At 47.6% G+C, this 11907-nt stretch overlaps 1 protein-coding gene across 1 annotated transcript in view; it reads right to left on the bottom strand.

Annotated features, from left to right (window-relative positions):
* Window positions 1-11907, bottom strand: part of LRP1 (LDL receptor related protein 1) — a 491602-nt gene that overhangs the window by 205831 nt on the left and 273864 nt on the right. Inside the window, exons 12-13 of the mRNA XM_015409543.1 lie at window positions 5614-5757; window positions 680-916 (exon numbers count right to left, since the gene is read on the bottom strand). Coding sequence (XP_015265029.1) covers window positions 680-916; window positions 5614-5757 — 381 coding nt within the window. The remainder of the gene's footprint in view (window positions 1-679; window positions 917-5613; window positions 5758-11907) is intronic.

Genomic DNA, 11907 nt, shown 5'->3' with positions numbered 1-11907 from the left:
CTCAGAGCACATCATAAGTGGATAAAAACATACATGAATAGATATACAGCAATATTTTAAACAATTAAAGAATGCAATTTCAAAACAACTAACAGCGTGTAACCAGAAACACAATTTCAGCTGGAGTGACTGGATCCAGAGATTGTCTTAATCTGGGCCGAATAATGATGACAGGCTTCAGTGAGGGAGGCCGGCTTCATTGGATGCCCTCTGCCTCAACCAAAGGCCTGGCGCAACAGCTCCGTCTTACAGGCCCAACGGAAAGATAATAAGTCCTCCAGGGCCCCAATCTCAAGCAGGAGCTTGTTCCACCAGGCCGGGGCCAGGGTCAGAAAAGCCCTGGCCCTGGTTGAGGCCAGACAGACATCCCTGGGGGCTGGGGACCACCAGGTTGATCAATCGAGCGCAAGGCTCTCCGGGGCACATATGGGGAGAGGCAGTCCCGCAGGTATGTCAGTCCCTGGCCACGCAAGGCTTTGAAGCTCATGCAACCTTTTGGGCCACCGACAGTGAGGTAGGGCATGAATCAATATGGGCGCCTAGAGAGACAGACAAGGTGCTGCCGGGGGGATGGCATGCCTGTTCTAAGCAAACAATGTGTGTATTCTGCAAGGGGGTGGCATATGTGTTTGCGAGTGGAAGGAATCTTCATCTGGGCACTTGTAGTCCAGGCACTTACCGTCCTTCAGAATTGTTTCTCTGTCCGTTCCGTCAATCTTCTGCCTCCCAATCAGGTAGCTGGTGGTGTCCGCAAAGTAAATGAAGCCGGTCTCTGCGTGGAAATCCAGGGCTCTGGGATTCATCAGGTTTTCAATGGGGATCATGTGCTCATCGGGCACTTTGGCCCCCATGTCCATCCCCCGGATGATGCCAGGCCGCCCTTTGCCATAAACCAGGAAGAGCTCGTGCTCTGGTTCTGGAAGACAAGAAGGTCAGGGTCAGGAAGAGAAAGATGGGCTAGGGCTGATTTGTACCGGAGCTCAATGGGTGCCCTGTTTCCATCGGTGGTGGGGGGGGGGTTATTTTTATTGCTGGGGGGGTTTCCCCCCACTGGTTGCCACTTGGTATACATAAAAGAACAGGGCAGCCATAGCCAACCTTGAAAACACGGGCAAAAAGAGGACCCCGGCTTTTCGCAGACTGAGTCAGCAGCTAACTAAGAAAAATGAATTCTGCATTCTTTAGCCTCTATTTGAATCTTTTATGAATCTGAAGAAGTGTGTGTGCACATGAAAGCTTATAAAGAAGAAGAAAAAGGAGAAGGAGATTGGATTTATACCCTGCCCTTCACTACCCAAAGGAGTCTCAGAGCAGCTTGCAATCTCCTTTCCCCTCCCCACAACAGACACCCTGTGAGGTGGGTGGGGCTGAGAGAGCTCTGAGAGAACTTGTGACTGACCCAAGGTCACACCAGCAGCTGTGTGTGGAGGCGTGGGGAATCAAACCCGCTTCTCCCAGATTAGACTCCATGCTCCTAACCACTACACCAAACTGGCTCTCCAAATTTGTTGATCTTAAAGGTGCCACTGGACTCAGACTTGCGTCAGACCAACATGGCGACCCTCCTGAATTGAATCTTTATGCTTATTTATCTACTACACGCTGCAGCGTGCCTTCCATTGAAAGTTGAAAGACTGCAGACTCTAACAAGTAACCAAATTAAGTTCTGAGCCTACAGGAGACATAATAAAATATGCACTCCTCTGAACTCTTATATTTAACTGAGACTCTATAGCCAGATTGTTCCCTCAGTGTTCCCTCTAAGCTGAGTTAGTGTGACCTAGCTCAGTTTTTTAGCCTCTGGCTCACACATTTTTGTCCTAGCTCAGGAAGGATGGCTCCAGAGCAAACTGATTTATGCGGTAGGCAGATCGCTCTCTCACAACTTTAAGGCCAGTAGCTCACAAAGTAGAATCTTTGCTCACAAGACTCCACAGCTTAGAGGGAGCATTGCTTATGAACCTACCTGACCACTGTGGTCATCTTTAGAGACCCTGCCCCACCTTCATAGATTGGGCAGGTGGCAACTGGGGAGAGAGCCTTCTCAGTTGTGGCACCAAAACTCTGGAACTCTCTCCCCAGTGAGACTCCTTCTGTTGGCCCCTGTGAAGACTTTTTAGTTTCATTTGGCATTCCCTCAGTAATCCCTCCTTCCTGATAAATGTTTTAATCGTTTTAAAGGTCTTCACTGCTGTTGTTCTGGTGTCTTTGCATGTTTTAGCTGTCGTTTTAATTGCTTTATTGATGTGTGGCTGTTGTGGTTTGGTTTTAAATTGGTGATTTTATTATGTATGTTTTAATTTGTTAACCGCCTTGGAGGCCCTTGTGAGGGCAGAAAGGTGCCAGAGTTCCACAACAAACAGGCTCAACAACGTTCCTTCCAGAAGGATCAAGTTTATTGAGTACAGTAGAAGCAGGTCATCTTTGCATACAGTTTCTGTGTAAAGGCTAACCCCACAGGCGGGAAGGGGGAAGATATACTGCGTTTGAAGCGAGACCCTCTGATGGGAGCAAGCCAATCAGAGGCGGAAGCCTTGCGCGCTCAAAGTAACGACTACAAGTTCCCAGGGAGGCGAAAGCGCGAAGCATCGAGGTCAGGCTGCCAGATAAGGCGCCGTGAGAAAGTGCAAGTCAACATTCCAGGACAATAAGATGATCGCTCCACCAACTCCCTTCCCCCACCAACCACGGCAGCAAAGCGGACAAAAGGCTAGATATAAATTTTGTAAAATAAATAAAATAAAATAATTTGTAACATTTTTAAAACCTTAGTAAAGGTTTGTGGGCAGGGGGGATGGTTTAAGGGGGGGGAGAGAGAAGTGTGGCAGTGGCATATATTAAGGGGGCAGCGGGAGAAGACCTAGCGGTGAAGGCCTAGAGGCCTTTCCCAAGTGCAGCTTCCCATCCTATTGGCTGTGTGATATAGTAAAGGTAAAGGTTTCTTTGCTCGAAAGCCAGTCGAGTCTGACTCTAGGGTTGCGGTGCTCATCTCCGTTTCAAAGCCGAAGAGCCAGCGCTGTCCGAAGACATTTCCGTGGTCATGTGGCCGGCATGACTAAACACCAAGGCGCACGGACCGCTGTTACCCTCCCACCAAAGTGGTACCTATTTATCTACTTGCAATTTCTTGCTTTCGAACTGCTAGGTTAGAAGATGCATAAAGTTACCTGAGGGTTTTTTTTTCCAGGCCTTTGGACTGTGTCATATGCATGGAGTTCATTTACCTCTTCGAGTCCTCTATGACTCCTCTGTGTTCAGTCAACATTCAAAGCTGGTGATGGCAAGTGGGGGGGGAGGGCGGACAAAACCAGCATGGCTGTGCCCCCTCCCGCTCTATGTAAGTTCAGTCAACCCGCGGCAGGACCTTGGGTAGAAGGCTTTTGTCACTTGGACAAAAGGGAGTCATAGGCCCCCGTGAGAATGTGCTGGATCTGTCTGGAATCTTCTCAGGAGCCAAGGGAAGGCACTAGAAGTACCCAGAGCACAAAAATCTTCCTTGTCACCCTTCTTGTGTCCTTGTTCATATTACCCGTACAACTGGCAGGCCCTAGCTCAGGACCACAAGTGCTGGATATTTATGATGGCTGTTAAAACATGTCTCTCTTGCTTCTAACCTTCTACAGAAACAAGCATGCCACTCTTGGCCCCATCACTAGCGGCAATGAGGAAGGAGAGTAGGTTTTTATACCTTGCTTTTCTGTACCTCAAGAAGTCTCAAAGGGGCTTACAATTACATTTTCTTCCTCTCCCACAACAGGCACCTTGTGAGGTATGTGGGGCTGAGAGAACTGTGACTGGCCCAAGGTCATCAGTCTGGCTTCACGTGGAGGAGTGGGGAAACAAACCCCGTTCTCCGGATCAGTGTCCACTGCTCCTCACCACTACGCATGTGTCACAGGAACATAGGCAACCGTGAAGTGCCCGGGGGGGGATCAGTATCTTATCAGACTGATGGAAAAGAGGACATCAGCAGTTTCTTAAGGCTCTGGCACCTCCTCGTGAAACCGAAATGGAGACTGAAAGAACTAGGCCAGAGGCTTGGTGACTAATGGGTTTTGCTGGCAACTCATTCTCCTTCTTGTGCAAGCCTCTTTTTTCCTGGCTTGAAACCAGTCACAAGACTTAACTCTGATCAGAAGTTTCATATCCACACATGGCTCAACTAATATGTAAACAGGACACAGCAACATCTGGAGTTCTAGGAAACTGAGCATGGGCTGATTTCCCTCATTGCTAATCACGAGGGTGACCCTCTTCCAGGGGTGAAAGTAAGCTAGTATGAACGGGCTGAGGTTCCTCTCATCGTCTGTTCTGAGCCCCACAAGAGAAACCATCGTGGTAAGAAATGGGCACCCATGCCCTTTAGCTTTTCATCCAGGCCACAGAAATTCAGAGGGTACTCAGGCCTTTCTTTGCTGAAGATCTGAGGGGACGGGATGCTACCACAGCATCATGCCACTAAATGCTCTTCTATAATGAGGGAATTGTTAGGTCTTTTAAATAGCTCGGAACAGCACAAGAGAAGGGATGTGCAAAACCTTTTAATATATTCTCTACTCCTCCTGAACTATTCTCTTGCTCTTTGAAGGCACGGGGAGAGGAAGGAAGGAAGGAAGGAAGTTATTGTTCCCTCTAATCTGAGTTAGTGTGAGCTAGCTCACAGTTTTTTAGCCTCCAGCTCATACACTTTTGTCTTAGCTCAGGAAGGAGGGCTCCAGGAAGGAAGGAAGGAAGGAAGGAAGGAAGGAAGGAAGGAAGGAAGGAAGGAAGGGAGGAAGGAAGGGAGGGAGGGAGGGAGGGAGTTCCCAAAACCTCAGTGAGAAATACAAGACGATGTGCATTAACAGAGAACGGTTACTGGGAACATATAAAATGGCTTTGTATAAACCACTGGGTTTGAGGTTAAGAAGGTTCCCAGAAATAGGTCAGAAAGGCTCAGGGACTGCAAAGCTTATTCCTTTTCCAAGTTTCCAGAAAAGGTGGGGGCATCATTCCATGGAGTCTTAAAACAATCACCCTTTGGGGTTGTTTGTGTAACTCAATTTACGCTGCGTTTGCAGTTGAGTGGGGGGGGGGGATCTGCAGGTGCAGAATATCATTTATATTACAAGGTAATTTAGACCTCCTCGGAAAAACGCCGTTCATCTTGTAATATGTTATGAGTATTACACGCCATGCACATTTCTATCTCGAGCCGGGTAATTACAAATTTTGTCAGCATCATTAACTAGAGCCCAGGGTGAAGCAGAGCTGGCTTCAGCATCTGGCCTGAACTCATCCGGCCCCTGCAATCCATCAAAACTCTGCTATGAATACCCTGGAACTCTGTTGCTCTCTCTTTCTTTCTCTCATTTCCACCTATTCCTGGTCTTTTTATCTACAGAACTTCCCCTACAGTCATCCTTTTATTCTGTCCTCACCTTCACACTTCCTATCTTGATATTCCTCACGCACCAGCAAGACATGCAAATGACACACCGAGTACCTATGCATCCACAGCCAACAATATGCTGCTCATTATGGCAGACTATTGTGTGCCAGAGCTGCGAGGGGAAAGCCGGCTTCTCCATCTCCACCTTCCCACCCCCGTCCTCTCCCGACCGTTGCTCTCACTTTTGCAGGATTTCCCATCACTGCCCAGGCTGAATCCTGATCGGCACCGGCAAGTCCTGGTCTTGTGGCTGTTTCCAAGGAGACAGATGTCAGAGCAGCCACCGGGTTTGCCAAGCTGGTCCTGTTCGCAGGCATGACTCCTCACTGCAACGACAGAGAAAAGGCCCATTATCATTTATCACAGCATAGTTCACACCAATGTTCCCTCTAAGCTGTGGAGTCCTGTGAGCAAAAATTCCACTTTGTGAGCTCCTGGCATTAAAGTTGTGAGCGAGCGATTTGGCTACTGCATAAATTAGTTGGCTCTGGAGCCATCCTTCCTGAGCAAAGACAAAAATGTGTGAGCCGGAGGCTAAGAAGCTGTGAGCTAGCTCACACTAACTCAGCTTAGAGGGGACCCTGGTTCACACCCTGATTTATAGACCACAGTCTCCATAATGTCATCAGCTCTAACTCAGCTTAGAGGGAACCCTGGTTCACACCCTTCTTTAGAGACCACAGTCTCCATAATGTCATGACATTTCTGGTCAACCAGGAAATATTCTCATGACACTTACAGGCTAAAGAGCAAATGTTGAAGAGCCCAAGAAAAACGATGGCAGGCAGGACACGATTAGAGGTTCATAAACTTATGCACTGGATGGAGAAAGTGGCCAGAGGGAAGTTCTTGTCCGTCTACATAATACTGAAACTCAGGGACACCCAATGGAGATGATGTGCAATAGGTTCGGGACTGACAGAAAGTACTACTTCTTTACTCAAAGAGTAATTAAATTATAGAATTCACTGCTAGAGATGACCACAAGTACAGAGGGCTTTAAAAGGGCATTGACATATTCATGGAAGAGAGGTTCATCAATGGCCATGGTAACTTGAGAGAACCTCCATATACAGAAGCAACAAAATTCTGAATGCCAGTGCTTGGGGGGGGGCAACATCAGGGGAAGGCCTTGGCCCCTCTGTTCTTGCAGACCCTCCAGAGCAACAGTGTGTGAAACCGGATGCTGCCAGACCACTAGTCTGATCCAGCAGGGCTGTTATGTTCTTAAGGTCATAGCAAGATCACATTGAGGCATACCCTCATTATTATGGTATTATATTTGCTACTGAAGGCTTAACCCCCCCCCACCCCGATTTCAGTCTTATCTAAAACGATATGTTTCTAGCAAGGCCTTCCAAAGCACAACACACTCAAGGTTTGCTTTAAGGTAGAAACTGCAATATGTAGACAAGATCTCGCTGTCAGCCAAAGACATTATTCCAGCTGTTCTTGCAAAATAGTTACTATTCTATCTAGAGGGGTTTTCACTATCAGATGAGATACTGGGGGTTTCCCGGAAAAAACCACTGTACTGAGAAGTTGCTACTGATAGGGGTTCAACAGGATTGTTAGGAACAACTCTTCTGGCAACTTTTGAATTCGGGATTCATTGCTGTATTCCCCCTCTCCCGATGTTTATGAAATGCTTGGGGGGGGGGAGTTAAAGGTGTTGAGTACATATGGAGCTATTTTAATCACCTTTGATCTTTCTATTTCTGCTTTTCTCGTGTTGGGGTGGGCACCTTCGGCACCCTCCCCTCTATTTTGCTCATGGGGCTACTAAGACGATGAAAAGTAAAGTAGGCAGGTCCAGGGCTTTTTTTGTAGAAGCAGCCCAGCAGGAACTCATTAGCATAATAGGCCACACCCAACAGCAGACACTCATTAGCATATTAGGCCACACCCTGAGATAGCAGCATATTAGCACATTAGGCCACACACCCCACATTACCAGAAGTGTGGTCATCCAGCCACACCCACCTTTTGCTTCTTATTCTATTTACTTTGTTTGTTGTCAAAACCCACGGCTTTTTTTTTGCAGCAGGAACCCTTTGCATGTTAGGCTACACACCCCTAATGTAGCCAATCCTAATGAGTTCCTGCTGTTGGGTGTGGCCTATTATGCTAATGAGTTCCTGCTGGGCGTGGCCAACTCGGGAGCCAGCCGGAACTCCGTTCCTGTGCGTTCCTGCCCAAAAATAGCCCTGGGCTTGTCTAAGGTGAGACTGAGGCTAATGAGAAAATTTGCTTAATGAAAACGATGAAAATGGTCAGTGATTGGCCAGTTAATTGGGAGCCAAATTCAGCCTCATCTCAGACAGGGAGGAGAAAGGGGAAACTAGGATCGGGGTGGGGGGGCAGGCTGCAGTGCTTCCTAATCTCTTGATGATGGCAGAGAGGGCTGTGGGGATTGGCTGTGACTTAGCAGCTGAGCATCTGTTTGGCATGCAGAAGGTCCCAGGTTCAATCCTCTGCATCTCCAGTTAAAGGATCAAGTAGGGCAGTGGAACCTGCTGTCAAGTCACAGCTGACTTACGGGGCTTTTCAGGGCAAGAGATGATCAGAGGTGGTTTGCCATTGCCTGCCTCTATGCAGCAACGCGTCTCCCTTGGTGGTCTCCCATCCAAGTACTAACCAGGGCCGACCCTGCTTAGCTTCGGAGGTCTGATGAGTTCAGGCCAGCCTGGGCCATCCAGCTTAGGATGGAATCTGCTGTCAGTATTCAAAATTCATCATCCGCAAGCCTCGCAGGTTTAGTGCCAATCGTGAACAGCAGTGTCCTCACTCTACCAACTTTAGAGCCTGCACCACTTATCGTAACCCCCACCCACCCCTCCATATTGTGCCACTTTTTCACTGCAGTTGTTGTTAAGATCAACTTATTTCCCCAACTCAAACAGGAGACAAAGAGGCGTGGGTTACTCTGTTATTTCGGTCTTCATCGCCATTCCAGGGGAGAGCGTTCAGGTAGTGGGTGATACAAAAGACTTCAGCCTGAGACCCTGGAGAGCCACTGGCGCTCAGCTCTATTCAGTTTATTTCAGTTCCAATCCAATTACCGTAGTGAACAAATCAAACATGACAGGATTTAGAACATAAGCAGGATACTGCCTTACACAGACTTAAATTGCCAGTCAGCATGCATAGTGCTGATCATAATAGACCGAGGGTCTGATTCCATAAAAGGCAGTTTTTATTTTATTTATTTATTTATTTAATTGTTTAATTATTTAATTAGATTTGTTAGGCCACCCTTCCCTGCAAGCAGGGCTCAGGGCGGCTTACAACAGGACAGATACAATAAATAATGCCGTTAAAGCCAATTATAAATACCTATAATATATCAGGAGATAAAACCTCACTTCCCAAGATGGCGGAAGAGATTTTAAATCCCACAAGCCACCTGGAGGGGAGGAGGTTGCGGAGGGTGGGGTGTCTGTGAGAGTACCAGATTTTATATTGTCCCATCGCTGCCCTCAACCAAATGCCTGGTAGATCATCTCTGCCTTGCATGCCCTGCGGAAAGATAGTCAATCCCCACAGGGCATGGATACTCTCAGGCAGAGAGTTCCAACACCCAAAAAAGAGGGGTGGGGGGGATCTAAACCAACAAAGCACAAACCTCCAAAGGAAGTTTAGAAAACTTATTAAGGGCCAAAAGTTAAAAACATAAGTAGGCGTACAAAAGAGAGTTTATTACAAAGACATATGAAAAGCTAGTAGGGGCCCAAATAAAGCCTCATAAAATGTTCAAAGTTACAAACACACACAAAAAAGGACAGTATATGACCAGACGCATTTCGGATCACAAGAGGACCAAAATTGGAAAATGAAATTGCCTTGTCAGGGACAATGTGCCATCATATTGATGGCACATTGTCCCTGACAAGGCAATTTTATTTGCACTCTTAGGACCTAAACTGGAAGGTACATATTATTTCCAGTATACACAACTACTTCTGACACAAGGCCAGATATACTTGTAGTCCCAAATAGAAACTTTTTGGTGTGTCATTCAATTTCACATTGGAACATTCCAATTTTGGTCCTATTTTATTTATTGTTAATTGCCTTACATGTGTTACAGGAACTCTGTTGCTTGTTGTATTTTGCACTATTTGACCTCTGAAGAAGGCTCTTGTGAGCCGAAACACATCAGGCCATATACTGTCCTTTTTTGTGTGTATTTGTAACTTTGAACATTTTATGAGGCTTTATTTGGGCCCCTACTAGCTTTTCATATGTCTCTGTAATAAACACTCTTTTGTACACCTACTTATGTTTTTAACTTTTGGCCCTCGATAGGTTTTCTAAACTTCCTTTGGAGGTGAAAGAGTTCCAACAGACAGGGGCCAGGGACAAAAAAGCCCTGGCTCTAGTTGAGGACAGCCGGATCTCTCTCCAGCCTGGAACCACCAGAAAGTTCTTATTCCCAGAGCGTAACACTCTTCTGGGGGCATACTGAGAGAGGCGGTCCCGAAGGTATGTGGGTCCCTGACCACTATGAGCCTTGAAGGTCAGAACCAAGACCTTGAACCTGATCCAGTGCTCCACTGGAAGCCAGTGCTGCTCATGCAGCACAGGTTGAATATGTGTTCATAGCACAGGCTCATCTGATTAAAAAATGTAATCATGAAGGGAGCATAAACCTCTCACCCAAGCCTGGGCAGCGGGAACAACTGAGCCATGTTTAATCACTTCAGGAACTGAGCCAGGTGAGTTTTTGCTAAGGTAGGAACAAGGCCTAGCAGGTTTCAACACAAGTACTGGAGTCAACAGGGGAAACAATGCTTAATCCCCACCCAACCCACTCAAAATACTTGGGCTATCAAATCAAACACCTAATATTGAACCGGCAGACAAAGAGATCAAGCAATTGACAAGCCCAAACAAAAAAAAGACTTGACTGTAGGTGGGGTGGACATCACTTGGAAGAGCCACAAAGAGACTGCACCAGTGACTCAAGCATCTCTTTTCACACTCCTGGGCAACTTGTTTGGGAGCGGCTCACAATGGGACAACATGTGCATAACATGCACACTTAGAACTTGGCATTTCTCTTGGCAGGCTGTTGCTCTGCATAGGTAACAGGGTTGCACTGTACAAAATGGTTCACAAACTTACTTGGATAAATTATTGGGAACTGTGGCCTGTACTGCTGCATATAGCTTATTAGGACCACCAGATCCCTTTGGGCAACCAGCGGGGGATGGGGGGTGAGCTTACCAGGAGTTTATCCCATGTTTCAACGACATGCCCACGTGATTTCAACATGGGCAAAAACTCTATGGTAGAATTAGCTTCTACCACAGAGTTTTTGCCCCAAACCCAGAGCACCGCCCCAATGTCCCCACCATGCCTACGTCACTTCTGGGTCACGCTGAAATGTCCAATGTTCCTCCCTTTAGGGGGATAAGTCCACCCCACCGGCCAACTAATCAACAGCAGAGAGGTGGGGCCTGGCAGCGGGGGACCCCCGCCCCCACCAGGGGGGTCTGGTATCCTTACTTATTCTACGCAGGATCCCATTACATAATTTCTGTACCACTTAATGTGTTATGTGAAAAATTTATGCTATGCTTCAGTTCCTTCTGGTGATTCCAGGCTTCTAAAATACTAATACATTGGCTACTGAATATCCCCTTTTGTTGATTGTACTGACTCACTGTGTGTAATCTGCCTTGAGTCACCGTGAGAAAGGCGGATTATAAATAACATAAATAAATAAATTACTTGGACACTGGGGGTTCAATCCCTTGTTAGGTTGCCAGCTCCAGCTTGGGAAATTCCTGGAGATTTGGGGGTGGTACAATCAAAAAGGGGGAGAAAAACACAACTCTGCACGGGAAAGGTAACCAAAAAGGTTAAAACAAAGAAAAAGAAAGTAAAATATAACTGTGCACATAGTCAGAGCTTCCTATTGTCTGCCTCTGCATCCCAGCCCTGGTATTCCTTAGCTTCCAAGGTCTGATGAGATCGGGTTTGCCTGGGCTAGCCAGGTCAGGGGAGGACTGTTGTTTTAAATGATATTTTAGCACTCGTTTTTTGGGGGGGCAGTGCTTGGGGAAGGCGGAGATTGGAGAGGGGATGGAGCTCAGTGGGATGCCACAGAGCCCACCTGAACCTGAAGCTGCCATTTCCTCCAAGGGAGCTGTTCTCTGCAGTCTGGAGGTTCACTGTAATTCCAGAAGAGCTCAAGGCCCCACCTGGAGGCTGGCAACCATGCCATTTGCACATCTTCTGCATGGAACTTCTGAGTGAGCCACATAGGGATCCCAAGTCCCCCCGGGGGGCGGGGAAACCCCCGCCCCAGAGGCCCGTTCCCCGGTGCCGCCGGATTGGGCCCCGAGGGGAACTCCGCCCCGACATGCGCGCCACCCGGAAGTGACGGGAGGACGCCAGGCACGCTGGGGGCGGGGCCACGGCTATACAAGGGAAAACTCTATGGTTTTCCCTTGTATGGCCGTGGCCCC

This window comes from Gekko japonicus, unplaced genomic scaffold, assembly GCF_001447785.1.
Source record: "Gekko japonicus isolate JY-2015 unplaced genomic scaffold, Gekko_japonicus_V1.1 scaffold1353, whole genome shotgun sequence".
NCBI classification, from domain to species: domain Eukaryota; kingdom Metazoa; phylum Chordata; class Lepidosauria; order Squamata; family Gekkonidae; genus Gekko; species Gekko japonicus.
The sequence above is the reverse complement of the archived record's forward strand: the minus strand, read 5'-3'. Positions and strand labels throughout refer to the sequence as shown.